The sequence below is a fragment of the Oryzias latipes genome, chromosome 14, assembly GCF_053564925.1.
Source record: "Oryzias latipes strain Hd-rR chromosome 14, Olatipes_Hd-rR_3.1".
Taxonomy (NCBI): domain Eukaryota; kingdom Metazoa; phylum Chordata; class Actinopteri; order Beloniformes; family Adrianichthyidae; genus Oryzias; species Oryzias latipes.
Genome location: NC_136250.1, coordinates 1,639,713 through 1,660,973, shown reverse-complemented (window position 1 = coordinate 1,660,973; position 21,261 = coordinate 1,639,713). Strand labels below are relative to the sequence as shown.

General features: G+C 39.4%; 1 protein-coding gene across 3 annotated transcripts in view; it reads left to right on the top strand.

Moving 5' to 3' along the window:
- The window catches only part of LOC101163134 (pbx/knotted 1 homeobox 2), a 107,152-nt gene that overhangs the window by 64,751 nt on the left and 21,140 nt on the right, over nt 1-21,261 (top strand). For all 3 annotated transcript variants that reach the window (XM_078931062.1, XM_023962256.2, XM_078931061.1), the window contains 5 exons: nt 1,783-1,889; nt 6,725-6,861; nt 17,822-17,993; nt 19,349-19,534; nt 19,689-19,821. In XM_078931062.1, the coding sequence (XP_078787188.1) occupies nt 1,803-1,889; nt 6,725-6,861; nt 17,822-17,993; nt 19,349-19,534; nt 19,689-19,821 (715 nt within the window). In that variant the 5' untranslated portion in view covers nt 1,783-1,802. The remainder of the gene's footprint in view (nt 1-1,782; nt 1,890-6,724; nt 6,862-17,821; nt 17,994-19,348; nt 19,535-19,688; nt 19,822-21,261) is intronic.

Genomic DNA, 21,261 nt, shown 5'->3' with positions numbered 1-21,261 from the left:
TTTTCTGTTTTCTAGTCTCATTGTTTGAATGTTGTGTCTTCTTAGCAGCCACGTATTGCTTGCTTTAGACCAATCCATGGGCATAGATTGATGATTACCTGCTTAAATTAGGCAATTGGAGGCTTGTTCCTTTGAGGAATGCTGAAACTTGAATAACCACCTAAAACATTTTGGTAATTGGAATTGCTTTATCTTCAGTCTCATCAATTAATGTGTGATTTTCCATTTAATCACTAGCACACTTGCTGCATTTGCAATTAAAATTAGGACTGATAACAGAGAAGATGTCTTACAGCTGATACCACTTGGAATGAGAACAGAAACCGAAAGATGCAATCAAAGAACTAAATGACTCCCAAAGACATGCACATGGTACACAAACAAGTGTGACAGCACACACCACACACAGCCACTGTGATGAATCCACAAACGTTTAGACAATGCTTGGCCGTCTATACAAGAATTAGCAGATTTTCCTCCAAAACCCCAAACTAAAAAGTGTCTTGACATATATCATCAGCACAGGCATCCATACTCTGTTCTGATGACAGACGGAAGACTTGATCTGGCTCTTGACCATGGTCTGGATCACTGTAGAGGATATACACTCACCAACCGATTTATTAGGCACACCCGTCGCGTTAAAAATGTCTAATCAGCCAATTACATGGCAGCCTTTCAATGCATTTAGGTCTGTACACATGGTTAGAATGATCTGCTACAGGTTAAACCGAGCATCAGAATGAGGAAGAAAGGTGATTGAAGTGACTTTGAATGTGGCATGGTTGTTGGTGCCAGATGGGCTGTACTGAGGATTTTAGAAACTGCAAATCTACTGGGATTTTCACCCACAACCATATCTAGGGTTTACAGAGAATATAAAAAAAAGAGATAATATCTGGTGGGCATGACAGCCTACCTGAGTATTGCTGCTGACCATGTCCATCCCTTTATAACCACATGTGTACCATGGTGGTGTGCATATGACAATAAACCCTTTGAATCTTGAATCATCTAATGGCTACTTCCAGCAGGATAAGGCGCCATGTCATAAAGCTGGAATAATCTCAGACTGGTTTCTTGAACATGACAATGAGTTCACTGGACTCAAATGGTCTCCACCGTCACCAGATCTCAACCCCATAGAGAACATTTGGGATGTAGTGGAACAGGAGATTGGCATCATGGATTTTCAGCCGAAAAATCTGCAGCTACTATGTGATGCTGTCATGTCAATCTGGACCAAACTCTCTGAGGAATGTTTCCTTGTTGAATCTCTGCCACCATGGATTAAGGCAGTTCTGAAGGCAAAAGGGGTCCAACCCAGTACTAGCAAAGTGTAAAAGTGGCTAGTGAGTGTACATTCTGATCCCTAGGTCTGACCTTGCGACAGCTGAAGAATTGGTCTCTTTTTCTTTTTCATCACAGTTGGTCTCAAGACCAGTGGATGATACAAATATGTTTAAAACTCATCCATTTGTTTTCAGTATCATCACCGACCTGCTTCTGTGTCCAATTTTTGTCTTAACGACTCAATTTTTAAAAAGCTCTGCTTTGTTTGTCTCTGTACTTTCCTTTATTTTGGGTGCTGCAAAGAACAAACTGAGTATAGAAATGACAGCTTGCAAATAGTGAGACGGTGGGATTTGAAGTGTGTAAAGATCCCAACTTTGATTGTTTAGTCTTAGCAGCACCTGGTCGCTGCAGATGTTATAAAACTGATCCATGCCTCATTTCTTGCACTAACTTAAGGTTTATCTCCATTTATGTCTTATTTTTCAGTCTCATTGTAAAGCTGTCCCATGATGAAACATGTGTCCCCATCACCTGCAGTGACAATGATGGCCACCCAGAGTGTTCCTCCACCATCATACCAGGAGAGCCAACAGGTGAGAACACTGTCCCACAGCAATGGAGCAGGTCCAACACAAACATTTTGTTCAAAACCCTTGTGCTATCCTAGGCACTTTAACATTGGGAGTTGGGTCATTTAGACCCACTAGACAGAGCTCTGAACCTTTTTTCTTCAATGATTTGTGATCTTCACTGGTGTCCATGGATTACATGAAATATTTCCACCTTTATCCACCTTTGTCATGGTAGGGAGGACACGTCAATGGAAGGGTGGGGTCATCTAAGATAGCACAAGGGTTAAGTGACAACATGTCTTTGTTTAGTGTTTAACTCCTCTTACTTGGGCCTGTTTCTATTTGGACATCATTTTCAGAGAAAAAACACAGATTTACAAGAAACAAAGAGCAAATTTGATTTCTTAAAGAGTTTGAATCAAACTTTATTTACAGACCCTTTCCAAAAAATGTGTTTCTGAAATGTAACTTCTATATCTCTGTTGTATACCCTAACATTGTGTTTGTTGTCATAGTTCTGCTGATGACCCAGTTTTGTATCGATGTGTCTTTTAAATGTAAATGTACTTTACACTGTATTTTAGATTTAAAGTCATGGATGGAGGACTTACTCAGCTTAACCTTCCTCTTATGTTACGGGTCAAATTGAGTTGTTGTTAAAAGAAGTTTGAACATCTGGGAAAAATAGTTAAAAGTATTTTTTCAGCATGAAACTTCTTCTGCTTGCCTTAATTAGTGTAATCAAGATATATTATGAAAATGGTTCATCTCACATATATGCAACCCCCCCCCTGCATGTTTATATCACATAGATGATGTTCGGGTCAATTTGACCCGGCAGTCAAACTGAAGGTACAAGGATGTCTTATTATTATTAGTTTTCCTTTTATTTGCAGCTGTGAGACATATTTCAACCCAATCACACACATAGACACACACACACAAACACACACAGGTGCATAGTTGTTATGACTTTTGACAGGAACCATTTATGTTCTTGCGGGAAAACTCAACCCACATTCAGTGATCACTCAACAGGGGAGGGGCAACAAATTTAAAAGATTCTCTGCATGGAAGTCCTTCCAACATTACACTCTTTCAGGCAGACCTTTAGAAAATGAGCAGCAGAAGCAGAAAGACGACAGTCCAGGAGGCTCTGGAAGTCATCACTGATCATGATCAGAAGAAGACTATCTTGAGCTAAATTCTGATTCTAATGATTCTGATTTTGAACCAGATGAGGGCATTTTTATTTTTGTTCCTCCAAGCAAGACATTCAAATCAAAGAATGGTGAAATACATTGGTCTTCATCCCCAAATATGCGTCAGACAAACCTGTGTGCAGAAAACAGAATAAAGACAGTGCCAGGGCCCACTAGGATGGCAGTGACTCATGTGACCATGTCAATTCATCCAATCTAATTCAATTCACTTCATTTCAATTCAGTTTTATTTGTATACCCCAAATTCACAACAACAGTCATCTCGATTGGCTTTGTATCGGTAATTGAAAAGTAAAACATAAAATAAAAAGGATCATGAATACATAGAATTCTATAAGAAAAAACTAAATTGAACTAACTAAACAGACTAAACTAAATGGTCATCCCTGCCCATAGACCCCCCTTCGCGGTAAGGAAAAACTCCTAATAAAAGAAACGGATTCCGGAAAAAACTAAGAAACCTCAGAGGTGTCCACATAAAGGAGGCATCCTCCCCCAGGACGGACAGGCGATTCACCAGAACTCATAAAGAGGAATTAACTTATCTAACTCTACAGCTTCATATTTAAAATCCAGCAGACGAGCTTCATCCAGATGGAGTTGGGGGGACAGTCAGGGACGCGAGATGAGCCGGAGACAGGATCCAGGTCAAGACAAGCATGACCTGTGTGAAATGTGCTAAATGAATTTGCACAAAGCACAGTGTGATGACTTGTCACTCTTGTGCTGTGTAGATGTACAGACACACACACAACTTCATATTGCAATTGCTTGTTTGTTGTATTGTGATTTTGTTTTTTTCTGGTTCACAGTGAATTTATGTAAAACAATTTCAAGATTATGTTTCACTGTTATGTAAAACTATTGTATTTTATATGTTATTCTTTCAAAAGTAATACAGTAGTGAAAAATTAAAAAAAAAAGTTAGAATATGTATATATTTTAGAAAAAACGAGTGAATTATCAAATAATTGAACTACTTCCTGTTAGTGGTAAAGAACGGCATTTTAACTAAGTTTTTGAAAGTATAATTGGTAATGGAGTCAGTGATGATATATTCACACTGCTTGTTAGGATTTTCTGGGTTTCAGACATTTTTTAATTAATAAAACATGGACCGGGTCAAATTGACCCAGGAACATCATCTCCGTTCCTCACAAATGAACATAACAGGAGGGTTAAGGACCAACCAGAGGTTTTAGGTGTTGGTATTGAATGCAAGAGAGAGATAAGGGGGCTGTGTTTTTGCTCTGTTTTATGCTGTCAATCACCTTTAGAAATTTCCTCTCCACATGAAATGTTGTAATTGTACATACAATTCATCTTACAGTTTTGTACAATTGTTTCCAATCTAAAATAAAATTCTCCACACAATTTGAAACATTTTACTTCAAGGAGCAAAATACTGCCACAGGTTTACACAACATTAAACACAATGTGTGCATCACTCTTTTTGCGTGTTTTTTGAAACTAAACAAAACCGATAAGGATTGTGCGGTTACTTCCTTGGCATTACAAAGCCCCGGATTGCCAATGGCGACACAAATGAACAAACTGGAGACTCACATCCACAAGATTGGGAAGTACGTGTGCTAATTTGAAAACACAATCACCACTGTGCCAGGGCAACAAGAAGGTAACATCACCCTCTGCGCTGCCACCACACACAATCCACCATGCAAATCTGGGACCCTATAAAGCAAATCTAATACTTGCATTTCTTGACAGATTGCACGAGAATGTCACAACATTAAGCCAAGCGGACCAGATGCAGGACATTGTCATTTGGGACAATGTCTCATTCCATCAGCTGCTCTGGTCCAGAATGGGTTCCATGATCACCCTTTATTTGGAGTCCTCTACCTTCCCTCATACTCCCCCGTCCTGAATCCAATCACAGAGTTGTTTTCAGCATGGCGGTAGAAGGTATCCGACCCGCGGCGCCTCATTCACGCCATGGAGCAGGCATGTGATCAAATGGAAGCAGCTACTGTGCAGGGGTGGATTTGGAAGGGATCATTTTGTCATCCAAACGATCCCTTACATAACAACATCTGGCCCCATATCTTGCACATGCTATTTCCTAAAATTCGTTTTTTTACAGTTGTGTTTTTAATTTATCACAGCAGAGTGAAACTGTCTGCAATAGTGTCTGATCATTGAGGACAGCGTGGGTTAAAGGAAAACTATTAGCATTTTCACAAATATGATCATATGTTTTGACTGAAGTGTGTCATTTTCCAAACAATCCAGGAATTCTGCAAATTGGGTGTGCTGTTTAGATGATTCTGATTATATTTTGAGAAGTGGAACCCGGTTTTTGAAATTATGTGTAAACAATTGGGAAAAAAACTGTAACAAAGCATATTAAAATGTTTATCTGTCTCCAAAGAATTTAAATACATAACAAACATTTAAACAAATATTTTTTTATGTTAACATGTCAAGCGAAATTGGGAAGCAGGATGTTGCCTAAAATGTGTCCTTTTTTTATCATCAGACATTTTTCTTTTTATGTGTAAATCCCCCAACCACTAGTGTGACCTAGTCCATTCATCTTTCACTTTCTATTTTTCCAATTCTTTAAATCAGCATCTTCAATGGTCATGAAATCAAAGAAAATGAACAATTGCAAAATTCCAATATGTCCTACAACTTCACCGTGGCTGAAGCCTTTTATTTTGGGCAGATTTTCCGTTAAAGGTCTACTTGATTATTGTTATTTAGTCACCCAACCTTCCTTTTTTGCATACCACCCATGTCTGCTTTCACCCTGAGGATTAGTGCCAAGGGAAAGCTCCCCAGCACCAGCTTGCGCCCTCAACAAATGCAAATGAGGGCTAGTTAAGTGTGAAGAAGCTAATTTATTTCCCAATTGGTGCTGGGATTAAGACTTGAAGCTACCTCCCACCCCACACTAAATTAAAAAATAAAAACCAAAGGGGGATGGGGCCTTTCAGGCTCATGCCTACACAGAAAAAGAACGAGGAAAAGGGAGAAAAAACCCCACAAATGGACATTGTTTGCATTTCATAACAAGTTTTCAGGTACTGTCATTCAAAGGGGAATAACTATTCTTATTAAGGGCCACTGTGGCATGTGCTGAGTACTTTGACAAGAAATGGGTCAGTTCAGTTGCGCTTGTAAATCAGTTACTATAACTGTAATGTGTGGATGCCTTGTTTCTGTAATAGTCGATTCATGAATCTGACTCTTTTCTTTTAGGTCATCATCAAATAAATGTTACACCTGGTTGCTTTTTATATTTGAATTGGAAAATGTATTCCTGACTATCAGAGAAAAAAACTACAAATCCCACAGCCCCACCCTTTCACATCTGGTATCAGTGAAAAGCTCCAAATGTCGTCTATAGTTACCAAAAGGAGCTCATTGAGTAGGATGCAGTGTGTACAAGATATTCAGGTTCAAGAGTCAAGATATTCAGCAACTACATTGTAGTTACTGCCATGACTAAACAATTGAGTTTGAAAAAAATGTGTTTTGTCATCACACACCGCAATAAATCTTAGGATTTTAATGTACACAAAAGGCCCAAACGTTCCTTAACTGACAAAAATGTTTGGCAGTAAGACAGATACTAAACAATTTTGTGTTTACTTTATTTACCACCAGATGACGGGCACCACTCCACAGAACAACAAGACGACGCAGGTCCATATCCCAGCTGCCTCTGCAGCAGGAAACAGCTCTGTCAGCGTGACCCTTGACACCCAGACCCAGCTCGAGTCTGACAAGAGGGCCGTTTACCGGTGGGTTCACCGTCCTGTCAAGTCTTTTGTAGTATCTTGACACAAATGTAATTTTAGTTTATGAAACCTGAGCGTAAGTAGAGAGAATTGTCTTTATATGGGCATCCATGATGTTCCCGTGACATTTGTCTCAGTCTGGTGTTACATTAGTCACATAAGCCTTGAGCTCCATTCAGTCTTGAATTTTCCATCATTGATATTCTATTAATATTAATTATTTGATTTCTTTCTGCTTTAACAAAGGCTTTGAAAATGAGCTTTTATCTTTTTGTAACCTAACATGACAGCTTATAAAATGACTTTAAGGTCATTTTAATCGGTGTCACTTACCAACCAAAGAGCACTTTTGAGTTGATAAAATAACTTTTTTTCTCAATTAAGTGAAGTGTTTTTATTGATCTGTGTGAAGGAACCAACACGGTTTTTAGCTAAAGATCAGGTTCATTGTTGAGATTGTACTTCAAAGTGTTTGAACTCTTCTCAGGCAGACACTAATGTGAGGTTTCGGTAGGATAGGAGAGCAGTATTGTAAAACTTTATTCATTTCTCTTTCACGCCAACAGTCATTTTCAAAGGTAAGGATCAATTTTTAGATGACCGACTTCTTGAGAATACCTATTTTAATATTTAAACTCTTTCTTTATAAAGGAATTTGAAAAACCTGTATTCACAGCTGTTTCTGCAGAGACTTTACTAAACATCAGCAAATATCAATTCTGTGGTAAGATTTTCATCTTTTTAGTTACATGGACGCATTCATCTTTCAAAAAATGCAAGAAAGCAATCCCCTCAGCATTTAGACATAGTTTAAACCACAGCAGCATAATTCTCCTATTAGGGTGTCCAGTTTGTAAAATATTGTGGCAACCAACAATTTTGACAGCCAAATGAAAGTTTGCCTTTTTCACACAGGCTTTCAATGTACAGGTCATTCTTTTTGTGTCATTGGTTGTTACAACTGCATGTCTTTTTAATGATCAAATTGTATTCAATTGTTGAATTCAGTGAGTCAAAGTTATTTACCATTTTTTAACGGTTGTAATATGTAGATGCAGTGCTTGCTTTGAAGATGCTGCTGCAGAAAGTCAGAAGCATCTCTGCATATTGTCTTGGTAGGTTGAGAGAAAGTCAGTGACAGAAAACCGCACTGTTCCACTCTCAACGCTTATCCAGAAGTGTATTCATAGACCTGCCGCATGTGGGAGGAGCTACCGTCAAATGTTTTTTGCCTTATGGCTACATAATAAGAAACAAAGAGGATGTTTAGAGGTCAGGTTTCTTTATTTGAAGAGCTGTACAAAAGCCTCAGTAATCATGTCTCCATGGTTCATTCGATCATTCAGAGATTCTCCTGTACAGTGAGATTCATCATCTACTGCAGGAGCTGCATCTGAATGATGGCTGTTTTCAGCTGTACCTCTGTCTCTCTGTGACCCAGTGTGACGACTTGCAGTCCCGTATTAGACAGAGGGAGAAAAAAATGAAAATAAGAAATAAGATTAGAGGACCTTTTTATTATTGTCCCCATACAAATAAGAAACAAATCAAAAAGCTTCAGCTTCTCCTCCATGTTGGTTTTAGACTTCAGCTACTGTTAACATCATCAACACCTCACTGCCAAAGCAGAGTTCCTGATTGGTAGAGGTGACGCAAAGCTTCACCAAAGTTAAGATATTTGAACGCTGGGAACATTACTCCATGCGGTAAAATCGCACGGTGGACCTGCAGAGAGCTGGAAACAGAGTAACAAAGGCTACCATCAGTAACACACTATGCACTACAAAGGCTTTGAAAGTCAGCTCTTATCTTTTTGTAAGCTAACATGACAGCTTATAGCATAAGTTTAGAGTCATTTTAATCGAGGTGTCACTTATCAACCAAAGAGCCCTTTCAGTGGACTCAAACCCTGCAGTGCCAGACGTGTTCCCCTGGAAAACACTGCTTCTTTTTGGGCTGGGATCCATCGGGTGGGAACTGTGAAGGCTTGCGGGGCGATCCGGGCCTCAATAAACTCTCCGGTGGGCCGGAATGGTCTTCTGCCGGGTACATGACGGGACAGGTAGCGACTTTCTGGTGACAGAATATGTGCTGAGTGTATTTAAACACGCATGTGCAGTGACGTATGTATCAGAGGACGCTCGATTGGCTGTTCAGCATGCCAATCACGTCCAGTGCTTCTCTGTGAGGATTTTGATTCGCTGACGGATCTACCCTCATGTCCTTGAAGATTGACCGTGAAGTAATGAGCGTAGAGGAAAGAATGAATGGAGCCATGTATGGTCAGATTTTGAGTGAAAACCTCCTTCCATCAGCATTGAAGATCAAACGTGGCTGGGTCTTTCAGCATGACCAGGATCCCAAACACACTGCCCGGAAGACAAAGGAGTGGCTTCGTGAGAAGCAGTTCAAGGTCCTGGAATCCAGTTTCCAGATAGATCTCAACCCCTTAGAAAATCTTCAGTGCAAGCTGAACATCTATGTTGAAAGTCCAGCGACAGCCCCAAAACATCTCTGCTGTGGTTCACCTTAAATCTCCTCAAACTAAACAGCAACAAAACCAGATTTTTTTATGAGCACCAAGTCCACATTTAGTAAACTCATTAACTCTGTCATCCCCGTCGACACTTCCTTCATTTTTCCCTCTCCTTAAATCAAAGAGCCACTGCAATGAAAATTGTGTTTTTGGTGTTTTAACTTGATGGAGGTCATAGATAAAGAAAATTAAGATTAAAGCGGTGTTTCTGATTATTCCTATGTTTAAATTGCGGTGAAATTTAAGAAGATAAAACATGCAGTTAGAAGGAGCTTGTAGCGGTGATGCAGCTGCAGTCAGCGGCCCCAAGTCTCTCTGCTCTGCTCCATTCTGATAATCCACAGTCAGACAAACAGATTCATGTTTGTCTTTGTTTTCCTCGTCTGAGCTGGAATCTGGATCTTTTTGTTGCTCCGCTAACGTTAGCTGGGGGTTGTGAGCTAGCAGTACAGCTCATAAACTACAGGTGTCAAACTCCAGGCCTCGAGGGCTTCGTCTTTTCCATCTAACCTGCCATTCAAACTTAGGATGATTAGTCATAAATTAAATGGAAAATATGTATACATCCACAAACTCTTGTAGATAATTTAATATTTATCCTTAATCCTAATTAGACATAGTAACTCTTCTGCATACAAAACATTAAACACATTTAAACCATTAAATATTAGGTTTGTCAACAGGAGTTTAATTAATTCCCTGAGAGGGAGAAAGAGAAATCCCACTCCTGTTTTGCTTTACTCAACTTTGATTTTTCATTATTTTCATTCCATATATCATCCGTTCCTTAACTTATCAGTTATTTATGCTCTACCAACACAAATGCTGGTGAGTAAAAAAACCCATAACTATTAATAAATCAAATGAGAAAGAAGAAGAACATTCTAACTGTGTATTGCTCATGGTTGAGGAGTCCACAGCCGGCTGCAGTTGTGTAGTGAGGCGTGATCAGGACCTTACGGTGTGGTAGTGAGGACTTGCTGTGGGGTCTTCATGTTCAGGAGGATTAGCAACTTCACCAACATGGACTGATGAGACGTGATGATCCACAGCTGAAATCCTTCATTCTTTTGGTGTTCATTGTCAGCAGAGGACATTTAGACTGACTCGGTTTATGTTTTGTGAACTAAAATAACTGCACAAATCTCTTGTCATAAATACAATTTCCCACAGTGAAAAAAGCAATAAGAAACAAATAACTCCTCATTTTAACAAGTGAGTTCTGCCTGCGTTGTGGGGGCATTTGAAGGGGCTGAAGTCTTTTAAAAAAGAAAAGCAACATCTCTGCTGTTTGCCTCAATTATTTTGCTGAGGAAGTCTGTGCAGACTTTAATGTTGTTTTCGCTAATTGCTGATCTCCTGCTTTACGTGATGCGTGCTTTCCTCTCCCCGTTTCTGTGCCTGCTTTGTTATTAGCAGCAGAGTAAATGTGTGATAGGGTAATTAGTCTAATGAGTTGTGGCATTTACTGTAAAGATCAGTCTGGATTCTCTGCATCTTATTAAAAAGCCAATGAAGTCTTTTTCTGGGGTTTTTTTCTTCTACTTTTTGTATTTAATGCTCCATTTGAGGCAGATGTGGCTCAGGATTTACATTAACATTATGTTGACCTTTTTAATCCAATCAGGAACATCCTGGTGATTTTCAGATATAATTTGTGGCATAAAGATTGGTGTTGAGCAGCAAAGTTCTTCTTCATAGGTAAGCAATTGCTTCACTCAGTTACAGACAATGTTCAAACTGGTCAAACGTAGCATGTTTTTGTTAGCCAGAACAATTTGTACTGTTTTCCCTAAAACACCAGATCTTTGACAAAGAGCGCTCAGGATGGAGCATGCTCATTCACCTGTGGGTATTTGTTTAAAGCCCCCTCATTCTGGTCAGCTGAGGATTTAATGGTTGTGTGTTTCTGTGGGATTGGTGACATGCATGACGAGCTCATGCTTCTACATGCAGTTATGTGAGGAAATGTCACGCTCAACAGACAGGAGCTTTTGAAACCTGACGTGCCTGAGCAGGATGGTCTTTGTGTTTTGTGGCTCTGGTGGGATGCACCATAAAGGGACTTTACCCTCAGAACCTCTGTGAGATGAGCTGTGCCTTCCATTTTTTGGCAGGTCAGCTCCTGAATGCAGAAAACGTCTCTTGCTTTTATTGGCCGTTTCTGTCAGGTACTCTCTGGAATTTGCCCGCGGCTTATGTGGATTAGAAAAAGCACAAAGTATACTTTTTTCAATTAATCTTTTTATGTGTGAACAAGGTGTGCTGGTTTGAGGCAGAATTCTTAAGAAACAAAATAACTGCTGTCAGACAGTTTCTGTAGATCAAAGGAGAAACTGTTTAAGGAAATGTTAAGTGCATTTGTGTTGGAAATGTGGACTGGCTGAATTAAAGTTTTTCATTTCACAAAAAAAAACTAAATGGGTTCAGGGCCAAACAACACATAAAACTTAAAAAATACAAACAAAATGAGATGCTGTTGTTCAGATTGTGCTGGAAAAGCCTGTGTGCGTGTGCGCCACACAACACCATACAGCTTGTGTTCCAGACATGTAGCACAGGGAAACAGGAGCCGTGTTGTGAACAAACGCAGCATGACTGCTCCGCAAACTGATTTCTAAGGCATAGGCCTACTGCAGGCCTGATTAGCCTGGCAAACAGTGGGGAACAGACTGTTGGGAAGGGACCTCTGTCCTTCCTGCTCTGTCCGATTCTCACATATAGTGTTATGAACACTCTCCCTTGATGGATTGTCTTTTTTTTCTTTATTCCTCAGATTGTTCAGTAGTTTAAGAGGTTACCCTGGCAACGATGAGATTTGGCATGTAGGTTTAAGGCCTTTGCCCTTTCTAGACTCAAGCACACAACTTGGTCATAAAAAATAGGTCAGTACCCCTGTTTAAGTTTCAGTAACAAAGTTTTTCTTTCAGAAAATTGTGAAAGGGTCTTTTTTCTTTGTTGCAGCAGTCAGACATCCACATTTATTTTAGATTAGTGAGACACGTCTTGATGTGAATAGCTCGACTTTTCATATACTTGCAGTAACTGAAAAAATAAGTATTTTCACTACCTAACGTGAAACAGAGTGAAAGCTAGATTTCATGTTTTTCTTAACCCTTTCAAAGTAAACTATATCCCTATATATAATCGTATAGGATCTTTGGCACATTAAAGAACAAATTATTTATGAAATATGACTTATTTTCGTAAAGTCTTTCCTACTCAGAAGTAAGATGACTCGATCTCTGAGGCTCCGACTTTTGCTCTTTGTGGGTGCCGCCCATTTCATGATGTCATTATCAGCGCGTCTGTGTTTCTACCATGAAAACAAACAACACCCAAACTTGTATATCTGCCTTTATGATCCCCTGCATTTATTCCAAAAATGTGGCAGCCGGCTCTGCTTGTGCCTTTCTCTGATACGTTTAGGATCCTCCCCAAAATGCCGTGCAGATTTTTCACCAGAATGTTCTTTGGTGTATGCCAGCACATTAAATCTAAACACTAAAACGCATAAGCGTTTCTTGGCCATCGCTACACTGGCTCACATTATAAATACCACAGACACCCGGCGTCTGCACAAGGAACCCGGCCGCTACTAAAGACCGGCGTCCTGAGTAAGGAACACGTGTTAGACCCGGCATCAATTGGAGACGGGACACAATTGGAAGATATTTGGTATTGTGTATTTAAAAGGAAAGTGTTTGCTGAACACCGCCAGTTCAGTGGAGAAAGTGGGCGTGTGTGTGAACCTGGGGGGCGGTGCTAGCAACACAGACAAGGGGCTGTTCCCAACTCTACTGTATATGCCCCCTTATGAGGAACCGCTTGTCTTTGTAGATTGGGAGGGGCTGGTGCTCAGAGCGCAGCTTTTTAGTGGAAAAAACATGATCAAAATACCACTTTGGGGTTGTTCATAATAAGGAGTGGACATAATAATGAACTTAAAGCTCCAAATGTTCATTTTGAATGGGAAAGGCCCTCTAAAACACTCCAATTTCACCTTCGCTTCACGAAAACCAAAAGGTTTAGTTATAAGGAAGGAAAATAAAAGCTAGGTGGTGTGAAACTGAAACATAATTCACCGTCACAAATCATGCAAGAAGACATTTTTTGGGGTTGGGATTAATCCGGCATCAAGCTAACCAATCCAAACAAAAGAACTTCTGTAGGAAACAAGAACAAAACTGGAGATTTCAAATGTGCATCATTGTGCAGCTGTTTGGGTAGAGAGGGAGAAGAGTGAAAAATAAAGCAACCAACAGATTAGAACTGAAAATCTGTCTGAAAGGGACTTGGTTTCTGTTGTAAGAAGTGCAATAAAAGTGGTTCAGCTGGGTTCAGTTTTGGTTAAAAGATCTTCTGGCCCTGCGACAGACTTGCGACCTGTCCAGAGTTTACCTGCCTTTACAGCAAAAGCTGGGTCAGGCTCCGGCAGCCCCGTGATCCTAAAAGGGACACAGCAGGTTAGGAAAATGGATGGATGCATATCTGCTTTTGTTATTTTTACTTTTATTATAACTTTTTTTGTTGCCTTTTTTGTTCAGTGACTTATTTTAGATTTCACTGACACATAAAACTGCATCTTTAAACAAAAGGAAAAGAAAAAAAATACCCAAGAAAAGGAGTTTGTGTTTTTCAACCTTCTGACCCCCAATATTTTCACTTGAGGATCAAATTTCAAAACCAAAGTATTTATTTGAGTGAATGGCTGAACTACAGTGGTTTTTAATGTTCCAATGTTTGTCCCTCAAAGAAATCTTTTCCATCTGTCTATTTATGTAGCAGTGAAATGTTTAAATTTAAATGTTTCAAGTTAATTTAAATAAGAGGTTTTAAAAATAGGTTGTGACAAATTAAAAAAAACACAGTGGCCATTTTTTGAGAAAGATCTTGTTTCAAGAAGGTTTGAATGTGACTTTCTTTAGAAATATAAACTTCAGTTGATCTGCAAAGGTAATGCTGACACAAAAGCGTTTTAGAAAGTTTCAATATGAAGTCGCCAAGTTCACTTTCATGAGTAAAACTTCCGCTCAGAACCAATGATCAAGCAGCTCTCAGCATCATCTGTGAGTGGCCTCTCTCCCTGGGATTCTTTGTTTTGGGCTTTTTGTCAGTGACCCAGCACCAGTGAGAGAGGCTGCGAAGGCCGTGCTGACTCCACTCACCGGCTGTTCCCTAAATCGTTCTTTTATGGCCCTTGTAATGATCCCCCAGTCGGCAATATCCATCCGTCGCACTGCAGATGGAAGATGGCGCTCTTGGTAGTCGACACGCTGGTGCTCAGGCTGGCTGGGGGAAGTAGTCAGGGAATGGAAAACACACATTGTACCATGCAGTTACACAGGCACACGTACATACATTATGTTCAGGTTGAAAAATGCCTGCCTTTTCACACTCCATCCATCTATGCTCTGACTTTCATTGAAAAGGTTGTTGAAGGACTTTGGCATGTTCTGGAGATGGAGAGACTTAAAGGGGTCTTTCTCTACACGTTTTACTTGAAATCCAAGTGTTCAGTGGACTTCAAGGCTTAACTGATACTCTTCCAGTATAGAGGCGAATGTTACAACAATATTATCTGAAAAGGTTTTGTGCCACCTGAGAAAGTCATGTCTGTTTTGGGTCAGTTTACATCTCTGAGGCTGTGCATTTGAACTTTTACATGCCGTACAGTCGTGCTCACAGAAGATGTTTTTTCAAAGCAAACAGAAGAATGCCAGACTAACTGGATTATGTCCAACGGAATCAAAATAACAACAAAATCGTGTTACACACACATTGCATTATGCATCGGCATTAGATGGACATACAAAAGCACACAGTTAAAAATTGGGTCCAATAAAATTAAATGAAATAAAGCCAAAAACTGCCATCAACTTTTCTTACATCAATCGAAGAAAATCTTGACGCATAACAAAAACCCTGAATTTACCAAACAAAATAGTCTCGGTTTTACACGTTGGTACGGGTCATTTACGTACTCACTGCATGTTGTGTCGTACAGCACACATCTGGTTTTGCTAGCTAAAACTGAACCTCGTGGCGTGTTAGCACTAACGCAAATTCCTAAAGAAAGGAAAAAAAACGCACTGAAACAGCCTGCACACTCTTTCTGGTCACTCACTTTAGATTTTTTCCCCCCACAGAGCCTATTCACAGGCAATATCCCTCCGCATGAGTTTTCTTTTATCCTCTACATTCTGCGAGCATAGCGCCCTCTACTGGATCAAAACAGTATGATTCCTTTTAACCTGGGTTACACTAACAAAGTGTTTTTTTTCGTTGTCTAACTTTCATTTTATACTTCTTTTATTTTAGCTTGGCTACCATATTATGATGGTGTTGTTTCCCTTTCTGTCCAGTAGGAAAGCTTTCACTCTACAGCAGATAGACTTTGCTTCTGTGTCTTAGTGATAATGTTGAGCAGACCATACTGCTCAACATTATTTTTCATCTGAATAATTCTTTGTTTCTCTGAAAGAATCCTCCAAGAACAATGTGACACCAAATACCTCAAACGGCTTTGGTTTGGAAAGCATCTAGCCATTGCCCTCCTCTCTGTCTTACCCCATCTAGGTTTTTTTCTAGCTAACCACATACACAGGACAGAAGGCTCTTCTCTGTGCACATGACCCCTGTTTAGTATGCCGGCCACGTCTGCAAGAAGGAGTGGCATTAAATTGGGATCAGGCAGATTAGAGTATATTATAGACATCTATTAAAGGCAGCAAATGAGAGCCATGGGTTAGAAGCTCATCAGAAGCCCTTTCTTGTGTTGTGTCAAACCTTGCAATCAACATTCACACATGAAGTACAGGTATGAGGAGGAAATCTGATCATATTCAGGAAATGAGATAAGGTTAAACAAAATAAGCTCTCCTCTATGCAGGTTTGTCAGAGATTTTACAGACCTCTGAGGGGGCCACAGGAGTCACGTGGTGGTCGCCTTTGGTTCAACCACGGGGTATGAATCCCAGACATTGGTCCAATTCACTGAGAGTAGGTAAAAACAAAGAACATTGCAAAAAGCTGTTTTAAGATACCTCAAACATACTCAAATAGTGTGAGCTTTTTGTTATAGAATTCGTCCCTCCACAATTTTGGCACCAAATGTGTAAAACAAACCCACAGAAACATTGTTTTCCAAAAACGTAGCAAAAACTGAGTACAACGTGTGTTCTTGTCTTTTACCTTCGGACAGAACATTTAAGAATACCAATTATTGAATTAAATAAACAAGAATTTTCTTAAAAACAATAAAGGAATACAATAGCATTTAGTTACACATTTAAAGATAAGAATCAGTGTGAAGATACCCAGTCTTGATGTAGAGCACATGTGTCAAACTCAAAGTCCACGGCCAAATGTGGCCCGTCATGTCCTTCTATATGGCCCGTGAGAGCATAAAAGTTTTTTATCTCATAAGATATTTTTTTTTGTTGATTGCATATTAATAATGTGTAGCTGCTGTTGTAATTATTCAATGTTTGCAGGTTTTATGTGTGTATGCAGACAAATTGTTGCATTCAAACCATCAGTTGGATGCGAAGCTGTGTGCAGCCTTTTTTTGTCAAATGTTACACGTGTCATACATGTTCTTCAGCTCAGTTTTATGTTATTTTCCTTTATTCACTTGGACAGTTTGATCCTTGGTTAATGGAGCTATATGTGTTTTAATAAGCAGACAATATTTAAAAGGATTTATGCTAGAATAACAAGCAAACATAAGTTTTCTATGCAACTGTAATTATCACTTTAAAAAGTTATAATGAATAAATACTGAGTTTTTTACATTAAGGAGTAGTTACTTTTACTTTTTATTACATTTAGTTACATGTATAAGTTATTTCTGGCCCTCTGAGGACAACTGCTATGCTGATGTGGCCCTCTGTGAAAATGAGTTTGACCCCCCTGCTAAAGAGGATCTCATAATAATAAAAATGCATTAGCTGTAAAATAAGCTTCCTGTTGCTGCTGACAGTAGTGAATCATTCAACACCGCTGACCACAACACAGAACTACAAGGGTTTATTGTGTCAGTTAGTGATGGTTAGCCAAAGAGTTGGTAAGCTCTTTCATTCAGAAGAACAGAGGTTCTTTGGAGTGATGATGACTGCGATATGCGCCCCCCTGAAGAGAGTACCTGGAAAGAAATGAACTCCAGCCCCCAATGCGCTCTATCTTTTTCTTTATGGTGCTTATGCAAATCAGCACAGATATCAATACCAGGCCTTGTCGGGACTCTAACGTGGGTTCAAAGTAATGTCCTAAAAAACAAGTACTGGTTTCCTCAGAAGAGAAAGGAAATAGGACTAATCTTCCAATGTTGAAGGGATATTTGATAAAAGAAATGCTTACAAGGTGTATTTGCATAAACATGAGAACCTCTTGAAACCAGTGCTGGTACTTTCTGTTTCTCCTCAGACATCCATTATTCCCCCTGTTGGGGCTTCTCTTTGAGAAGTGCGAGCAGGCTACACAGGGATCCGAATGCATCACCTCAGCCAGCTTTGACGTAGACATCGAAAACTTTGTCCACCAGCAGGAGCAAGAGCACAAACCTTTTTTCAGTGAAGACCCAGAGCTGGACAATTTGGTGAGCCAGCAGTTCTGTTAAAACGGTGATTGATTGAACTTGTGTAACTTGGAATATAGGCTGTATTAGTCCACTTTTTCTGTAGGTGAAGGAAAACAAAGGAATATAGAATGGCTAAATGAATTTAATTTAACTTTCCTTTTTTAAAAATATTTTTTTATTCCCTTTTGGAATGGGAACTTTAGAGACATTGGTCAACAAGATGAATAAAATGTGAAGGGTGCTTTATTAAAAACTATTTATTTTACCTTTTAGAACAATATGGCAAACGTCACAAAAAGGGGGAAATAGCTAATCTTCTCTTGTGTTATAACAGTTATATAAATGATTTAAAAAATTAGGCTTCACACAATAGACATAGTAAATTTACATTTTCATTCAATGCCTTGCTGTTACTAGCAGCTTTAAGTGTGCATCAGATGCATGGACTGCCACTTTCTTCTGTGTTCTGTTGCTGCCAAAGACAGGAAAGAGTTTTCAAAACTGCAGTTTTTACTATGATGCCTTGGAAAGACCGTGTCGAATGGTCAATCAAGTCTATGCATTTGAGTTTTATGAGGCACTGTGTGTCAGCATCCCTCCCCAAAGAGGGTTCTAGGCAGTTTGCAGGGTAGTAAAGCTACAGCTTGATTCATTTTCTCCTCTGACAAGCACTTTTGGGCTGTTTTGTTGACCTTCGCTTGTGACATTGAAGACTTTTGCAACAGTTCAGTTTAGGTTGTTGGTGGTGGTGGGCACCCTGAACTGAATGTCATTGGTCAAGTTAATGTTCATATGCAGTAAAATATTGACCAGAAGGACACCTTAGCAGAAGTGCAGTCAAATCCTCACAATTTGAACTGACTCTTAATTAAGAGTATTTGGATAAAAGAGAATTACTTGTGGTTTTTCTTACAGCACAAAGTCCTTATTGCCCCACTAATATGACTTCTTTTAGTAATAAGCTATGTTTTATATAAAAAAAATCTCAATAATAATTTGGGCTCATTTACTGCCCAATGTTATGACAAACTCAGCACTGTGGAGCAGCTCACACAGTTGGCTGAAGAGCAGAAATGTTTTCAGTTTCTGGATGACAGAAATCTGCCCCTTTAACAGGTGAAACTGTGAAATATCACATATGTGAACTGAAATATCTAAAAGCTCATATTTTGGATAAAAAAAGGAAACAGTGTTAGTAAAATCAATCTTTGAACTTTAATTTCTAATCTGTTTAAAATGAGACTTTCTTTCATGCAAAACAAAACTCTATATCAGTACAGAGTTTATCCTATCTCTGAGTCTGTGACCACGTGGAAATTTCTGAGCTAAGCCAACATGACAGATGTTCTGACATGGCTCTTGATTTCTGTCAGATGGTAAAGGCCATCCAGGTGTTAAGGATCCACTTGTTGGAGTTGGAGAAGGTCAATGAACTCTGCAAGGATTTCTGCAATCGCTACATCACTTGCCTCAAAACCAAGATGCACAGCGACAACCTTCTCCGTAATGACTTTGGAGGTCCCTATTCTCCGTCCCACACCAGTCTCAGTTTACAGCAGGTCAGTCACGAACACATTTTAAAAACATACACCTTCCCCAGCTACCATCATCACATGTTAGCCTACATGTAACAGAAAAGTTAAGCTTTTGAGTAGGAATTAAAAAAATAAAATCGAAATAGTTGTCCAATGGTGTTTCTTTTATTATCTCCAGGAACTAATTCCGACCTCCTCTCCATCCATGACCTCTGTCTCCAGCTCTGCAAACCCTTCAGGGATTGTGGTGCCAGAGGGTCTGCAGCAGAGCAACATTGCCATGACGGCCATCAATTCACCAGTGGTGTCAGGTAGACATGGGACTGCATACACGTGTGTTAAAATGCCCTGACAACAGAAACGTTTTAAAGTTTGTGCTGGAGCTATGAACAGGGGCGCAACTACCTAATTGCATAGTGGTATGCAGACACATTAACCTCCCACACACACACACACACACACACAGACACACACACACACATAAATGCACATAATATAACGTCCCATCCACCCCTCCTAAGGCTATCTAAACATCCACACCAATAATGTTTAGATGGCTTTCATTGTCCTTTTGGCTGTTATTGTGAATGCAAAGCAAGAATTTCCTTTAATGCATGAAAGGAACAATGAATCTCACATAGATCAGTTTTGCCCAGCACTTGGTTTCATATTATCTCACAATTATCTACAAACAGCAGGAAAGCAGAACTCCAGTGACTATACAGAAAGAGAGATGGTCCTAGAAAACAGTGTGGCATGTTCAAAAACAATACACGGGTCTGTACCTCTCTGTTCTTCTCTCTCTTCATCATCAGTTGATCGTCTCTCTTTCTCTTAATCATCATCATCATCAGAACCTCTCTCCTCATTTGTCTCTGTTGGGACTGACTTGTCATGTGTCTCTGCACTTGTTTTCCCAAAATAGGTAAACAGGTGTACAGCTGAAGATTAAACCAGAATGAGCATCTAGGTTTTTGTGACTTTAATAGTTTAATTATTCCTACCTGAAGTCATCTCTGCTCTCTTTAACCCTTGTGCTATCCTAGGCACTTTAACATTGGGAGTTGGGTCATCTAGACCCACTAGACAGTGCTCTGAACCTTTTTTCTTCAATGATTTGTGATATTCACTGGTGTCCATGGATTACATGAAATCTTTCCACCTTCATCCACCTTTGTCATGGTAGGAAGAACACGTCAATGTAAGGGGGGGGGGGGGGGGTCCATCTAAGATAGCACAAGGGTTAATATCAGATGCACCAACCTCATGTCTGTCTCCTTCACCTCTGGTCTGTGTTCTTCTCCACTAAATCAAATGTCCAAGCAACAATAATTTCATGTTTTAAATAAGTTAAACATCTTGCTAATGCATGTTTTTTTTTAATTAAGAATACTATTTGAAAATGACTGACTTGGTCTGAACTGGCTTTGCCCTGAACGTCCACCATCAGACCAACCTGTTTCTTTCCTCCGTCTGTCCTGATTCTTTTTCTCTCTTCTCGTCTTTCTCTCCATCCTCACATCTGTGTGACATTAACTTTGTGTTGGGAAGATTTTAAAAGAATACAGAGACTAAACTATATGTAAAAATGGAAACATTTTGAATTTTAAATTATATTTGTGTTGGATATCAGTTAGTGGTGGGACAGAATAGCATATATTTATTTATTGTTGTTAAACATCTCCAAATGTTCAACTAAAATCCAGAATGTCATTCAGCCAAAGTGATATTAAAAGCAAAATGCTGTAAAC